Source organism: Eublepharis macularius, chromosome 5, assembly GCF_028583425.1.
Source record: "Eublepharis macularius isolate TG4126 chromosome 5, MPM_Emac_v1.0, whole genome shotgun sequence".
Taxonomy (NCBI): Eukaryota; Metazoa; Chordata; class Lepidosauria; order Squamata; family Eublepharidae; genus Eublepharis; species Eublepharis macularius.
In genome coordinates this window covers 47719828-47736690 of record NC_072794.1, presented here as the reverse complement: position 1 = coordinate 47736690, position 16863 = coordinate 47719828, and the positions used below count along the sequence as shown (strand labels likewise).

General features: G+C 46.9%; 1 protein-coding gene across 1 annotated transcript in view; it reads right to left on the bottom strand.

Moving 5' to 3' along the window:
* The window catches only part of COL11A1 (collagen type XI alpha 1 chain), a 368205-nt gene that overhangs the window by 38470 nt on the left and 312872 nt on the right, over nucleotides 1-16863 (bottom strand). Inside the window, exons 50-54 of the mRNA XM_054980352.1 lie at nucleotides 10529-10582; nucleotides 8758-8865; nucleotides 7730-7783; nucleotides 6431-6484; nucleotides 5334-5387 (exon numbers count right to left, since the gene is read on the bottom strand). Of these exons, the coding sequence (XP_054836327.1) occupies nucleotides 5334-5387; nucleotides 6431-6484; nucleotides 7730-7783; nucleotides 8758-8865; nucleotides 10529-10582 (324 nt within the window). The remainder of the gene's footprint in view (nucleotides 1-5333; nucleotides 5388-6430; nucleotides 6485-7729; nucleotides 7784-8757; nucleotides 8866-10528; nucleotides 10583-16863) is intronic.

The window sequence follows — 16863 nt, the reverse complement described above, 5'->3', positions numbered from 1 at the left end:
TAGGTGGAAAAATAAATTCATAGTGGCATAGTTTTCCAGAAATGTTTTGTAAGAGGAGAAAAGGCAAGAATGCTGCTAACTGAGCATGTGCTTCGGCAGCATACACTATTTAACTACCATTAAAGGAGACATCCTATTATGACCCTGGGTATAGTCAGGGCTTTTTTTCAGTGGGAACGCGGGGGAACGGAGTTCTGGAACCTCTTGAAAATGTTCACATGGCTGGTGGCCCCGCCCCCTGGCACGGAGGGCAATCTAAACTCCCCTCTGTCTGGAGATCAGGGGGCGGGGCCACCAGCCATGTGAACATTTTCTCTGAGGGCAACCCACTGAGTTCCACCACCTCTTTTCCCAGAAAAAAAGCCCTGGGTATAGTAATCAAGATACCCAACCACCATGCTCCAAGGCAATTAAAAGGGAGGCTTGATTCAAAACATGGGCATTTTGAACAAGGTAAATTTGAACATCACAGTCTCTGCAAAGTTCCCAGCATTTTGGAACCTAGATTTCCACATTCCAACTAAGACAGCAGTTTAGCAATGGGAGTCTCAGCACTGTTTTGTGAAGCATTTCATAAGGGCAAATATCTTAAGCATTTTATCTTCCGTCTTCATTTTAAGTGAAACTTAAATACTTCCCTGAAAAGCATTAATGTTCTATGGATTCTAGTAATCTAGAATCTAAAGTGCAATGATTTACCAAATAATTCAAGAATTATTAGCGACTTCTGATTATTTGCCATGAGTTATATCAAAACTTTTTTTTTTTTTTAAAAGCACAGAACTACAAATTACAGTCTCCGTTTTCATTTTTCATTTCTTAGAGTATCACATGTAACAGTAGGGGTACCAGCTCTGAGCTGGGAGATTCGGGAGTAGAGCCCGGGGAGGACAGGGTTTGGGGATAATGCCATAGAGTCCTCCCTTCATCCAAAGCAGCCATTTCTTCCAAACTGAAAACCTATCAGATGCATTTTATTGCAAGTACGTTACTGCATATGATGCTGCACCAAAGGTGGGGTGTTTTTTAAATACACATTTCCATCAATCTAAAAGTGTACCTATTTGGCAATTTTTCAGGGCTTGCAGTAAGATGGAACAAAGTGTTTTCCTATTTGGGAAGCATTGCCCTCACCATAAAGCAGCTTTATTTGCCCTCAGTGATGTCAGCATAGGGGACAGCTCTAGAAAATGCTTGATCACTGGGAGTAAAGGAGCTGCACCATCTTTGCTCTTGACTGACCAAGTTTACAGAAGCTCATCAAGCCAACTGCTTAGTTCCTTTTTCATGCTCTCTCCAGCTCATGGAACTGGAAATTTCAAGGAGGCAGGCAAATTTCACTGGAAAACAGGGTGACTTTTCAATCACTGGCTCAGCTATAATGCACATAACTGTTACATCTTCATTTAGTTCTAGTGATAAGATTATTAATGCTACAGTAATTATTTTCAGCATTATAAATGTACACTAAGTAGGTGGAACAAATAGGTTATTGTGTAAAATAGATAAAACGAATTAAGCATATCAGCTCACTCAAGCCTATTATACAGAACAATTTAACTCATTTTGTTAAATAGATTCATCTTATGTTTAATGATGCTGCATGTGTTTCTTTAATTGTAAAATATTTAACTGATTGCTTGATAAAGAAAGCTTAGATATTGACATATCTACAAAGATTATTCAAGGTATGCATCTGTAAGGCTTTAAAAGACAAATGATAGCAGAATAATTACAGACCTGTCAATTTATCAGGCGTTACTAAAACACTGTGATTTTTCTAAAGTTGGTAATTTGTAATTGGTGCTAACTATTCTCTTTTAAAACAATATCCTCCTAAGCACTTTACTAGGGACTAAGTTTCACTTAATAACCATGGGTTGAGTACGTTCCGGTCCACTAATAGTGGATCCTTCCACCAGTGTATGGACCCTTCAACCAACAGAGAATGCTTCTTCTATCAGAGGAAAACTCATTGTAGGTGAGGGCTCATTACATTGGAGGAAGGCTCCAGCATTAATGGAAAAGAACCTTTGAATCCAACTCAATGTGTTCAGGATGAACATGTTACCAGAATGTTACCATAACAGAATGGTACCATAACAGAATGGTCAAGTGAAGCCCACCAGCATTGTGTGGCTGATCATAAAGGGCTCAGTAAAACTCCTCTTTCTGCTACCTGTCCAGGACAAAAACACAGGAGCGGGAGGCATCGAACACCTAGCAACCCAAAATATATGGCGATAATTGGCTTGCTGGTAAAACAGTGGGATCCTTGCATTCTCTCCATCTAAATTTCCCCCTGGATTTTAGAGTTCTGAATTACTTTATCTTGTTTACCAAAATATTCCATTCCTATTCATTCTGGACCCTGGCTTGGAGCCCAGCTGAGCCTGATCTTGTCAGATCTTAGAAACTAAGCAGGCCTTGGTGAGTAATTGGATGGGAGACCTCCAACGAAGGCTAGGGTTGCAGAGGCAGGCAATGGCAAACCACCTCTGTCAGTCTCTTGCCATGAAGGGGTTGTCATAAGTCAGCTATGCCTTGATGGCATTCTCCACCATGATTATTTCTAGATTTGGTTAGAGTATTGCATGTATGCATTTTGCCACATTTTCCAGTATACACTGCTTTCTCCCTTATATGCATGAGTGCTGATATGAATCAATTCCAACCATGTCAAGAGTAATCGTGATGTAATTACATGATCATGTCACTATTTCTTTGTATGCTATGATGCAATCGTTTCTGAAATTAATTGTAACAATTCTCTAAGTTATACATCAAAAGGCAAGTAAATCAAAATATGGAGCACAGCCAAGCCATGGTAAAATGATTAACAGAATGGGACACATTCACTCAGCCCTTGTTATAAATTGTGCTGGCATGATCTAGACCAATGTCCCACAGGAGTTAGACTCCAGCTAAGCTAACAATTGTTCAACCAATGACCCAAGCACTAATTCTATGGCTCTCCCTATGGAAATTTTTTCTTCTGAGGATTGATTTAGAAACTACAATTTGGCAATGTAAAATTACATCAAGATCACTTTTGTCTCATTAATCTCATAAGGGAAATATTTCCTGCGACCTATAACCATCATGCTATGCGCAGTTTGCCTTTAAAAGATGGACAACATTCTGTTGTTTTCCTGATTTCTTCAGATTTAATTAATTAACCTACCTATCATAAATGCACCAGTGACTGACTATAAATCTGCTACACTTCTACTTTATTTGTCTGATTTCCACAGCATATTCTAGGTAGCACTCTATTGGAAATTGCTGCCACCCCCACTCAAGTGGCTCCTCACCACTCAACCAAGTCAAGCCAAGTCAAAAGAGTTTATTGTCTATAGCCATAGGCCGTCACAATTCACCAAACATTGACTAATAAACAATTAAATCCTTTATCACAGTTTATATAGGTTACTAAAATTAATTAAAACAATACAGTATGCCAAACTATCCCAGGAGTCATGAAACAGCCTCATTCAGTATCTCCTTAGATCTTATCTTTTTGGCTGTGAGTGCAAACTGAGAGACTCTATAGGACATATGATTATTCGTGTCAGATAACAAAAACACAATCTTCTCAATTTCAGAGTATGTGTTTGTCACCACTCAACCAATGCAAGTCTTCCTTTGTCCATGGCTCCTACTCCTGTATCTGTTGGCAGGCTATCCTAAAACTCCCCAAAATGAGTGCTTCTTTTCACAGCCTGCAAAGAAATCTGTGAAGGCAAAAGCGTCAGTTTTGCCTCTATCTTAGCAATGAACTAGATACATGAACTGAAGTAAGTTACTACAACAGAGTCAACTGGTTTATAATAAGTTCCTATTTAAATAAATATAAAAATAAATGCTTCCACCTCTGTATATTGAAAACAATGTATTTGATATCAAGGATTTTTTGGAATCCCAGGAGGTAAATACATGTGGAACTTCAGTTCTTTCCAGGCTTCAGGCTTTGCTTGAAGCCAACAAGCCAGTGATATCAGGTACCTGATTAGAGCATTTGATTATGTGCCAGCCAACCTGGCCAAGTGGGGTTATTTTAAGGAATGAGGTCAGTGGAGCAACTGTCACAGACTGTAAACATTCTAATTATTTTTAAAAGAGTTTACTGCAATTATGGTGTAATTGGCAAGTATGCGCAGGGTTACTTGATTCTCTAAGATGAAACAAATCTGTAAAACGGCATGTTTATTTGGCTGGCAACCAAGAAAATTATTTTAGTTGATTAATCACCTGTCTTTTAGCTGATGAATTAATTAAATTTTAAATACTTCCAAAAATTTACATAGGTGCCTTTCTGAGAGACCAAATGAAGTACAAACTAACCTATAAGGTAATAAACAAAAGTGACTCCTCAGCATCAGAAAAAGACCCTTTTCAATGTTTTATTTTTCATCCCTGGTTACAGTAACATACCAGAACCAAAACAGTCTTTAAAATTAAGAGTATCCTTAACTCACAGATTACAATTTATTCCCTCCTGATTAATCACCTAAAGCTTTAGTTGATTAATGTACCAATTAAACTGATCAAAGCCTGCAGTCCTAATTTAAATGAATTAACATGCCCTAATGAGTAACGTCCTTTTTTTCCTTTTAGAGAAGTAGCAATCTTAGAAAAAAATGAGCTGAATAATTCATTTGCACCAGGGTCTCTTAAAATATAAACTGCCATGTACTCATTATATAATGCACTCAACATGCATTATAGCAATGTTGATGCCGTTCTAACATACACTAATTGCTCATTTTCTCTAATGCTGTAATCCATAACTCAGTTAAGCTGAAAAATGTAGGTTATGTGTATTTCTATTCATGGAGGTCAGTGGTGTCAAGGGACTTTTCTAAGGAAAAGTGGCTTCTAATGGAAGCCACAATTAATGTACAATTTCTGTAAGAATCAATGGAAACTAAATATCTTCTGAAATTCATGACAGCAATTTTTTTACTGTGTATAAATTGGATGTTCAAGTTACAGAAAAAAGCATACCATCAAATATTTCCATATAACTTAGATATCTACAATATCCTGAAGTAATTGTGGATGCATGATAAAAAATCAACTCAAATCTCTTCATTAGGAGCACTATGAAAGAAATACACATGATTGAACAAACACACAAATCACAGTGATGGTACAAACAAAATTTTTCACAGGTCTGAAGTTGTAAAATGTTACATTAAATCTTAACAATGCAATACAGTATGCCTAATTTTAACAGTTAAAAGTATTCATATCATATAAAAACAAAAATATAAAAAAGAAAAAATCAATTAAGATCAAATCCCAGATTTTTTTTTTTGTAGAGGACTTACTCTCTTTCCAGGAGGTCCCGGAGGGCCTGCTTCACCTGAAGGACCTGGTGGACCCTGCAACAATAAGTTGTCAGTATTAGCATATCACAATTTCTTGGTGGGTGCTGTTAAAAAGGAAAAAAATGAACATGACAATGAAGACAGTTCCAAGTATGCACTGATCTGGAGTCCTCTGTAGAGAATGTACTGGTATGCCTCTCTCTTATAAGAAAGGATATGTGTCTCCATTCTTTACATCATGCTTTAGGGTTTTTATTAAATATCTATGTAGTTTGATAACTGGCCTCCTCAGCAATCAACAGAATATCCATACATACTACAGAGGCATCACTGCACATTCTCCAATCACATCCCCTGCCTTTTCTTAGTATCCCTAATATCAAAATACACAACCCCACCCACTGCAATTATGGATTCATTATATATGTCTCTCCAACTATTTTCACAAGGGCTCTTTGAGCTTCAGTTTCCTGAAATGCACACCTCCTGGGCTACTTGGCGTTTTCAGAAGTTTGTGATATAGTTATCTACTGGTCAAAGGGGGGAAAAAATCACAAATTCCATTGGGCATGGGCAGTCCTTGAGTTCTCTTTGAATTACCTTCCTGTAATCTGTCCACATATACATCTGACAATGCAGTCCTAAGCAAAGTTACCCATGTCTCAGCCCACTGAAATTAATCTGTTTAGAAGGGTATGATCCTCATTAGGATTGCTGTTAAACATTTCCCATCATCCATTTTACTACATGTACACAGAGTGCACAGAGCCCAACATCTGGGTTAGTTTTGGCTGGTCTTAGGATAGCTCTGTTATACAAGCAAAATTTAATTTTCAAGAAGCCTGTACGTCTTTCTGGCTATCGAATTAGTTGGAAAAACTAATTATCTACTGTGATTGCTTGATCTTCCGTTTTTTATTCTTAAGAAAAAATAAATATCAGAAAAAACAGAATCCACAGTTAAATGTGGAGAATAACTAGTGATTTTCCAGATCAAGAAGCATAACTATTATTGTTATAAACAAAACAGAGGCCACTTTAGATATGCATTTCTTATTGCTTGACCTGAATAGTGATGTTTCCATAACTTTACTTACAGGTTGGCCTGGGTCACCATCTTCACCTTTCTCTCCTCCTACACCATCAGTGCCCTATGAAAGCCAGAAAAGGAACAAAAAATAAAAGAAGTGTTCACATCACTTAGTACAGTGGAACTTTATGATCTATTCAGAAAGATGAAACTCTTTTGAAGACCACTACAGATTTTCAAAAAGTACTACTAAAACCTATTCATTTACTGCACACATTCTTCTCTTCCTCCGAAGAGCTGAGAGTGGCTTACTGATGGTTCCCAGGTGGACTCTTTTTGAGGCAGCTTACCAGGAGAGCCCTGCTTAGCTTTAGCAGTAGAAATGCATCAGATAATAATGCATGGGTTTGACATTTTCTGAGTCGGTATCAGTGATATACCAGTTGAAATGAAATAAAAAATACTACTCATTCAAAGCATGAGCACAGTGATATTAGAACTGCTTGAGATCTGAGCTTCACTTCCCTAAAAAGAAAAAATAGCAGTGTTTGTGGAACTTTGTGGCTCTGATGTTTCAGCAAGTAGACCAGAGTCAGTTGCTACAATCAGCTACTGGTGTATTGTTGGAACCAATCCTAAATCTCTCAAAAATCTGCTGGTTAACCAGCTGCAGCCTTTCATGGGTAGAAAAGATCGGGCACTGTGACATATGTCCTGTTAACATCTAGATTAAACGTGTTCTATGTGGGGCTGCCCTTGAAAAATGTTCAGAAACTTCAATTAGTACAGAATGTTGCAGTCAGGATGTTGGCTGGAGTAGGTGACAGGGAATTATTCCTGTCTTGGTCCATTTACACTAGTTCCTGATCTCTTTTGGAGCCCAATTCAAGGTGCTGGTGTTGACATTTAAAGCTGTATATGGTTTGGGACCACCATACTTTGACAGTCTGCTTCCATATGAAGCATCTAGACCACTATGATTATCTTCTGAGATCTTGCTTCACGTGCCTCAGCTTTCTGAAGCTAGACGGGTGGCAATCTGGGAAAGTTCTATAATTATGGAACTCCCTTCCCAGGGATATTCATTTGTTTCAACCATCACTGTCTTCTACCAGTGGGTGAAAACTTTTTCCTTTTTTCTGGTGTCCCCACATTGATCCTTTCTTCTTGCCTTTGTTTTAATGTGTTGCCATAGCTGCCTTGATGGCTCTGATTGGATAGAAATGTTTTAAATAAATGAAATAAATGAAAATGCAACCCATTTGAACATTTCCTTTAGAAGATCCAACTTCCACTGAAGTCACTGGAAATGACACTCCATTTTTATTATACATGTTAATAAAATATGCTTTTTGAAGATACTTACAGCGGGCCCAGGTTCACCAGGGGGACCAGGGTCTCCGGGAAAGCCAACTGGTCCCTATCAAAAGAGGAAACAAAGCAAGGGTGATACTATCCATCAATACCAGAAACAAACAACTCTGAACAGAGTAGTTATAATTGGAATTATTGTGGAAATATTATGGGGGTAAAAACTACATTTTAAACTAGGGATCAACAGATCGCTTCAGCTCTATCTTGATTAGAATTCTGTCCTTAATACAAGGGTTTTGTTCTGGAGATGCTGATTAAATAATTTATATATTTTTGTATTTTAAACCCTGTTTTTAATGTTCTTAAATGTTTTTTAAATGTTCTGAAATGTTTGCTGCCTTGGGGACCCTATATTGGGTGGAAAGGCAGCACAGAAATGTAGCAATCACCATTATCATCATTTTGGGAGAAAGTAAAGAAGTAGAATCCCAGGTTTAATGAGAATGTTCCACCTCTCATTTCCCCAGTTATCTGTGGATCTCATGGATAAAAACTTCCATAACCCCAAGCATTAAAGAGATCTTGCAAAAAGTGCACCCATGTGTTGAAACATTTTAAAAAACACAACAGAATAACAGAAGTTCTTTCAAACCTAGTCTTCTGTAGAAAAAATGTTTTAAAAGAAAATTTATAAAGATATTCATCATACAAAGGGCCTATTATGATGGGGTCTAGTAGGGTTTCTTCTTTTATGATTCCAGATAATGCAATTGCACACTTCTGGGGCACAAAAATGGGAAAAAAATAAGAGAAACCCTTTCAACCCTCTTTGTATGCTGGAAAATTAATTTTTAAAGAATGTTTTTCAGTCCGCAAATGAAAGTCTTCATTTTTTCAAAGTTCTCTGTTACAACAATTGTGTTATTCTTTGTCTTAGGTTTTCCCAAGATTGTGTTATACTGAAGGGCAATCCAATGGGCGAGAAACAAGATTTAACTGTCAAATCTGCCTCAATGGGATTTCATGATCACCCCCATTTTAAACCAATGGCCTTAGTTTTAAATTGCCAGACTCACTTACTGGATTGCCCTTTGGTCCATCATCACCTGGAGGTCCTTTAATGCCAGCAGGCCCAGCTGCTCCTGGCGGTCCAGCCTCACCCTTTTCACCCCTCTCTCCTTTTGGACCCTGTTAAGAACATAAACAAAATCAATGGATTTATAGAACTGATACATCTCAAATGGGTAAGGGAGAAAATAATCTGTAGATAGATCTAAAATATAATCAACACTTTTTTATCATATAGGCTTTATTTAAACACTGTATCTAGATTCTCACCCACATTCATAGAACAAGTTTTATATTGGCATTGCATTCAGAAGTTCATTGCTGGTCAAGCTTTTAATCATACGTATCTCATTATGGGTACAGTTAATGAGAAAGGAATTTATTGATAAAACGAGTCATCATGATGATGAATGAAAAGGTTTTCACTAATCATAAAATTCTGATTTGTCCAGAAGAAGACAAGGTAAAGAGCCCAGGGTTCTCCATGGGCAACACAGCTAGGAGCAGGACCACAAGCCACAAGCAGATGCAGGGCTGGTGCCAGAGTTTCTGGTGCTCGAGGCCAGGGGGCAGCTTCAAGGCTGTTGCTGCTTCCATGCGCGTGCGCTTGCATCCGGACTGCGTGATGACGTCACTGTGTGTGATGTCATCACACAGCATGCTGCTGTGAGCCGGCCCCATTGGCGTGGCAGGCAGCTGGGATGGCGCATGGGTGGTCTCCCAGCCCTCCCGCTCAGTTGTCTCGTGCTGCCCCAGCTGCCTGCTGTGCCTGGTCTGCAGTTGCGTGCAGATGGCAGCAGCAGCATGGGGCAACAGAGCAGAAGGGCTGGGAGGCTGCCCGATCAGACTGCCTGCGTTACCACCGCCAGCATGCGCTGGGTGCAGCAGCTGAGGACCAGGCATGGCAGGCAGCCGGGGTGGCGCATGGGCATCTTCCCAGCCCTTCCATTCAGCCGCCAGCACTGCTGCCACCAGCTTGAGGTGGCTGCCAGACCTGCCTCCATGGACGTGCCGGCCCTGACCAGATGAGTCTCAGTCTAAAAGATTCATTGGGCCCCACGAGTCACATAATTAATTAGACAGGGCAGGCATGCAAACAAGTAAATATCAGGATGGATACCACAAAATATCCTCATATGTGCAACACTTCTTGAGCAAGCAGATGTGTTAAAATTATTCCGGGCTATCGGCTTGCACTAGGTGAAAGCAACTGTATCCCACCGTCTCCTCTGCATGGAGGTGTTTCTTCTGATACAGTTTCAAAAAGTGAAAGAAAATTATGTGAACTATGTTGCACATTCCGTTGATTCACATGATAGGCACACAGTTATTTCATTAAAGTGTTCTGTGTTGCTGCTGCCCTTGAACAAACTACATCTTCCTTTTCACTCAATCATTGCAGGATCCAAGCCATCAGATGGAAATGTAGGTAGTGGTAAAGGGCAGATTTGGAGAAATAAATGTGATCTCAAGATCTATTCAACAGTTCTACTACCTGAAATACGGAGAATGCTGATTACAGCTTGCAATACTGCCTGAAAAGCCAGTCAGGTCACATTGAATCACCACAAGTAATAACCAGGACCAATACTAACCAACCAATCTTAACAAGGTGGAAAAAGCAAGCCAAAGGACCTGACCCTTAATACTTTTCTCCAGTTAGTATACAATGATTTAAGGAAGTATCCATTGCTCCCAACATGAAAATATGTCCGCCTTAAAAAAGTGTATCACTATATAATCACTTTCTCCACAATTACAATAATACAAGAGCAATACTTACAGAAGTGCCAGCTTCACCAGGAGGCCCAGGGTTACCAGCTTCTCCAGGTTCACCCTATAAGAATCCAAGATAAAATCAGTGCTTTACTCCTGGATTTCTGATGTAATAAAAATCAAACACTGTATTTGACTACCTGAAGTCACATCATCAATAAATGATTAGGTGGGTGAGGGATGCTGGAAGGAAACCCCTCAGAAGAAGAAAATGCTAATGGGAAACTAGTTCACAGTGCTTTACTTTAATTGAAAAAGATGTTAGACATTCAAACTGGGGAATGCATCATAAATAAATATATTGAAAATAAATGAAAAAAACATGCCAACAAATAATAAAATCTTCATTGGAGACCTCAACACAGTACTTTTATTAGTTATGATAGCTCTTTAGTAAACCAGATGGCTTGTGAGACATATGTAAACAATCCGTGCAAAGGCAAAAAATGTAGCCAGCATTAAGCAAATGTTTAAAATTAATTCATTCTCTTCAGCCTGAGCTCAGAATCGCAACCAATTGAAACATATCATTTATGTTATGAGAGGTGAACGGTTAGCTTGAACTGGAATCAGCTTGATGTTCATGAAGTTCTTGGCAAGCATTCAAAAAAGCTCACCTGTTGTCACAGAGTTCTTTCTAGGCTCATAATAAATATTGGTACATGTGCGGTGATACTGCTGTGAGCATGTGCATCATTGCACTTCTCCCTGGAAATTGTAGATACTGCTGTCCGGGGTCTGAGCCCCAGCCCCCAGACTTGACAAGAGGGAACAGCAGGGGACAAAAGGGTGGCAGCAACTCCACCCCCCAAGCCGGCAACCAGGGCCAGAACCTACCTACTCCAGGGGGAAGGGGCAAAAGGCCAGGACCTCAGAGGGGTGGAGGGGGCAAGGAGAGACCAGCCAGCCCTACCTTCCAGGGGGAAGAGAGGGGGCTAAGCAGGCTGGAGGGAAAGGGCCATAGCAGGGGGAAGGTGGGTCCAGCAGCAGCAGCAGCCCAAGCGGAGCCCTTACCTGGCAAGGAGAGGACGCCGCCGCTGCAGCCCAGAGCCACACCATGGCTAGAAGACAGCAGCCTGGCTCAGGAGTTGCTAGAAGCCAAGCCTCTCCAGGGAGGGCTGCCACAGGCATTCTGGGGGAGGGGATGGGTAGCCCCGCCCAGCATTGCTGAGCAGGCAGTGCAGAAGCTGGCTAAGGCAGCTCCTCGTGAGCAGGGCCAGGCAAGCTCAGTAGCTCAGAGGCTGGCTAAGGCAGCTCCTCGTGAGCAAGGCCAGGCAAGCCCAATAGCACAGAGGCTGGCTGGGGCAGCTCCTCGTGAGCAAGGCCAAGGAGTCCTCAGCTGGGGATGGCTCGCACTCAACCCCACCCTGCCAGCAAGGCAAAAGAGCCCAGGAGGGATTAGTGGTTGGAGGAAAACACCTGGAGGAATGCACAGCTGGGCCCAGTCAGGAGAGGGAACAAGCCTGGAAGGAGGGCGGGGTGGAGAAAGGAAACCCTATAAAGGGTGGCTGGGAAGAGCTCTGGGGTGGTGGGTTTGAGTAGGAGCAATGGAGCAGAGTTGGAGTGGAGAGAAGCCAAGGAAAAGGCAAGAAGGAGAGTGGAGGCTTGAAGGAGAGTCTTGGGAGGAAGAGATGGTGGAAGATGCAGGGGGCAGGCAGGCCAGGTTGAGCAGGCCAGCGAGTGGACTGAGAGGGAGTCTGGGTGAGGTATACCGCCCCTCCTTCCACAGAGCAGGGTCCTGCAGAATCCCTGGCCCCCCTGTGACGTCAGGGGCAGACTGCCCAGTGCCACGCCCAGCGGCAGCTGCGGCAAGCCCTGACAAGTTGGTGGCCTGTACGGGGAATGACGTTCCAATGCAGGTGCCAGTCAAGGTGCGGCCCCCCAAGGCCGCCACCCCAACGGGGCTCGGACTGTGGCTGGAGGAACGCCAGGATAGGATATGGGGGAAGCTGGAGGAAGCCTACCCAGCCGCCCCAGCGGAACTAGCACTGACAGCGGAGCCGCGGATGCAAGCCGGCATGCTCACAGAGGCCTCGCCAAGGGTTTGCGCCTTCGTTTGGGAAAATAACCCACCGCCCGGCAAGCAGGTGCAGAGTCTATGCGCCACCGTGAGGATAGGGCGGCTGATCCTACAAGCCCTATTGGACTCCGGGAGTGCGGTCTCAGCAATTCGACCCCAGCTCCTCCCAGCTGCCACCCCAGTGCACCGCTGGATCCTGGTGACGGATGTGATGGGCCGCACTCAGCCGTACCCTACGGCCCTAGTCATGATAGAGTACCTAGGGGTCCGCCACCAAATGGAAGTTGCCCGGGTAGCCCACCTATCCGTGCCAGTGCTGCTGGGAAGAGACGCCCCGGGGTTCTTCAGGCTCCTCAAGCAGGCAGCGGAGAAATGGGGAAGAGACGCCCCCGGGAACGCCGGGCTGCTGCTGGAGGCGGCAGGGGAATTGGCAGGCCCACAAGTTGCCACCGCTCTGCAAGTGGAGGAGGCCGATGACCCGGGCGAGGGTCCCTCTGTCAGACCAGGGGCAGAAACACAGGCTGAAGACCCAGCGGGACCCCCGGCAGACCGCCCATTCCGTGATGCCCAAGGGGCAGATGAGTCCTTGCAGCGCTTGCGAGAGACAGCCACTTGTGAGGATGAGCAGGTGCGGGATGAACGGAGGTCCCAGCGGATCCCTCGCATCGAGAAGCAAGGAGGGGTTTGGGTTCGCATAGCTCGTGCCCCAAATGGCCAAGGGGAGGTCCGCCAGCTATTGGTGCCGGCGGCCTACCGGGCCGAAGTCCTCCGCACGGCCCATGAGCATGCGTGGGCCGGGCATCTGGGGCACCACAAGACCCTGAAGAAGATCCTTGAACAGTTCTTCTGGCCCTCTGTGAATGCAGATGTGAGGGCCCACTGCCGCTCGTGTCCCACCTGCCAGCGGGTGGCAGCCCGCCGCCCGCCGAAGGCCCCCCTCTCCCCGCTACCCGTCATGGAGACACCCTTCCAACGGATCGCGATGGACTTCATTGGACCGCTGCCACGCACACCCCGGGGCCACCGCTTTGCCCTGGTGATTGTGGACTATGCCACGCGGTTCCCTGAGGTCATCCCGCTGAAGACCATGCAGACCCCGGGGGTGGTCCGGGCCCTGTCCAAGTTTTTTGCGATGGTGGGACTGCCGGATGAAATCCTGACGGATCGAGGGGGCCCGTTCCGTGCCACAGCCATGCGCCAACTCTGCCAGAATTTGGGGATCCGGCAGGTGTTCACCTCGGCTTATCACCCTCAAACAGATGGTTTGGCAGAGCGGCTGAACCAGACCGTCAAGGAGGCCCTGAAGAAGATGACACAGGACAAGCCTCACCAGTGGGACCTGTACATCGACCCGCTCATGTTTGCCCTCAGGGAGACCCCGCAGGCCTCCACTGGCTTCAGCCCATTCGAGCTGCTATATGGACGCAAGCCACGAGGGATGCTCTCTCGGCTGACAGAACGCTGGGGGCCCCAGGCCAGCAGCCCTGCGCCCACCCCACAGGAGTACGTGAGCCAGCTCCGTGATCGGGTGCAACAGTCCCAAGCCGAGGCGAACCGCAGACTGACTCGCACCCAGGTGAAGCAGAAAGCCGCCTACGACCGGGGTGCACGGATGAGGACTTTCCAGGCTGGAGAGAAGGTCCTGGTGCACCACTCGGTATTTCCCAGAGAGGGGGGGGATGCTTGGAGGGGCCCCTACCCGATTCGGAGGGTGCTGGGCCCCACTACCTATGAAGTCCAATGCGGGGTCGGCCGACGTCGGCGGAAGACCCTGCACGTGAACCTCCTGAAGCAGTGGCATGAGCGCCCTGAAGAGGAGTGTGGCATGGCTGAGGACCCGTTGGAGCTTCCTGACAGTGAGCTGCCGTGGACCTCCGAAGCCCCGGAGTTTGAGGCGCCCAAGGTGGACCCCCAGCTCAATCCAGCTCAACGGGCCCAGCTACAAGACCTCTGCACACGGGTTCCTGGGGTCTTCTCCCGCAGGCCGGGCAGTACCAGCCTGATTCAACATGCCATCCCAACCAGCCCGGGGCAGACCGCCCGGGCTACCTGGCGCCCCATCCCCAGGAAGCAGTGGGAGGCAGTGGAGAAGGAGACGATTGAGATGCTCCGGCTGAGTGTAATCGAGCCCTCACGGAGTGCCTGGAGGAGCCCGATAGTCCTGGTGCCCAAGCCAGATGGGACCACCCGGTTCTGCATTGACTATCGCGAACTAAATAAGGTGGCCCAGTTCGACGCCTACCCCATGCCCCGAGCAGACGTGCTGGTGGACCACCTGGGGTCCGCCCGCTACCTGTCGGCCCTGGACTTAACAAAGGGCTACTGGCAGGTGCCCGTACAGCCGGAGGACCGGGAGAAGACGGCCTTTGCCACCCCCCAAGGCCTCTTCCAATTCAAGAAGATTCCGTTCGGCCTGCATGGGGCGGCGGCCACCTTTCAGCGGCTGGTGGACCAGGTGCTGGGAGAGTGCCGGGCGTATGCCATGGCGTACATTGATGATATTATTATCTTCAGCCCTGACTGGCCCACCCACCTCCAACACCTGGAAGCCGTCTTGAGGGCCCTCCAACGAGCTGGGCTGAGGGCAAACCCAAAAAAGAGCCACCTGGGGTTCCAGGAACTCCAATACCTTGGCTTCGTGGTCGGGGGAGGACAAGTCAGGCCACCACCGGACAAGGTGGCCTCGATAGCCGACGCCCCACAGCCCAAGACCAAGAAGCAGGTTCGGCGATTCCTAGGACTGCTGGGGTATTATGGGCGGTTCATTCCCCACTTTGCCTCCCGAGCGGCGCCCCTGACGGACAGCTTAAGGAAGGGGCTGCCCAACCAAGTCCGGTGGACCCCAGAACTAGAGGCAGCTTTCAAAGACCTGCAGTCCGCCCTCTCTAACGCCACTGCCCTGTGGAACCCGGACTTTGACCGGCCCTTCACACTGGCCACAGACGCTTCGGACACCGGCCTCGGGGCTGTGCTGACCCAGGAACGTGACGGAGCAGACGTCCCGATTCTCTTCCTGAGTCGGAAGCTACAGCCCGCCGAGAAGCGCTATGCCACGGTGGAGCGGGAGGCCCTAGCAGTCAAGTGGGCGGTGGGGGCCCTGCAGTACTACCTGGCCAACAACCCCTTTATTCTGCTGACGGACCATGCACCCCTGCAGTGGCTCCATCGCATGAAGGCGCACAATCCCAGGGTGCTACGCTGGTACCTCTCCCTTCTACCCTTCCAATTTACCATCAAATACCGCCGGGGGGCATGGCATGTGGACGCGGACTATATGTCCCGCATGTTTGAGACTGAACTGGACCCCCACAACTCAAAGCCAAGTGGGGGTGTGTGTCCGGGGTCTGAGCCCCAGCCCCCAGACTTGACAAGAGGGAACAGCAGGGGACAAAAGGGTGGCAGCAACTCCACCCCCCAAGCCGGCAACCAGGGCCAGAACCTACCTACTCCAGGGGGAAGGGGCAAAAGGCCAGGACCTCAGAGGGGTGGAGGGGGCAAGGAGAGACCAGCCAGCCCTACCTTCCAGGGGGAAGAGAGGGGGCTAAGCAGGCTGGAGGGAAAGGGCCATAGCAGGGGGAAGGTGGGTCCAGCAGCAGCAGCAGCCCAAGCAGAGCCCTTACCTGGCAGGGAGAGGACGCCGCCGCTGCAGCCCAGAGCCACACCATGGCTAGAAGACAGCAGCCTGGCTCAGGAGTTGCTAGAAGCCAAGCCTCTCCAGGGAGGGCTGCCACAGGCATTCTGGGGGAGGGGATGGGTAGCCCCGCCCAGCATTGCTGAGCAGGCAGTGCAGAAGCTGGCTAAGGCAGCTCCTCGTGAGCAGGGCCAGGCAAGCTCAGTAGCTCAGAGGCTGGCTAAGGCAGCTCCTCGTGAGCAAGGCCAGGCAAGCCCAATAGCACAGAGGCTGGCTGGGGCAGCTCCTCGTGAGCAAGGCCAAGGAGTCCTCAGCTGGGGATGGCTCGCACTCAACCCCACCCTGCCAGCAAGGCAAAAGAGCCCAGGAGGGATTAGTGGTTGGAGGAAAACACCTGGAGGAATGCACAGCTGGGCCCAGTCAGGAGAGGGAACAAGCCTGGAAGGAGGGCGGGGTGGAGAAAGGAAACCCTATAAAGGGTGGCTGGGAAGAGCTCTGGGGTGGTGGGTTTGAGTAGGAGCAATGGAGCAGAGTTGGAGTGGAGAGAAGCCAAGGAAAAGGCAAGAAGGAGAGTGGAGGCTTGAAGGAGAGTCTTGGGAGGAAGAGATGGTGGAAGATGCAGGGGGCAGGCAGGCCAGGTTGAGCAGGCCAGCGAGTGGACTGAGAGGGAGTCTGGGTGAGGTATACCGCC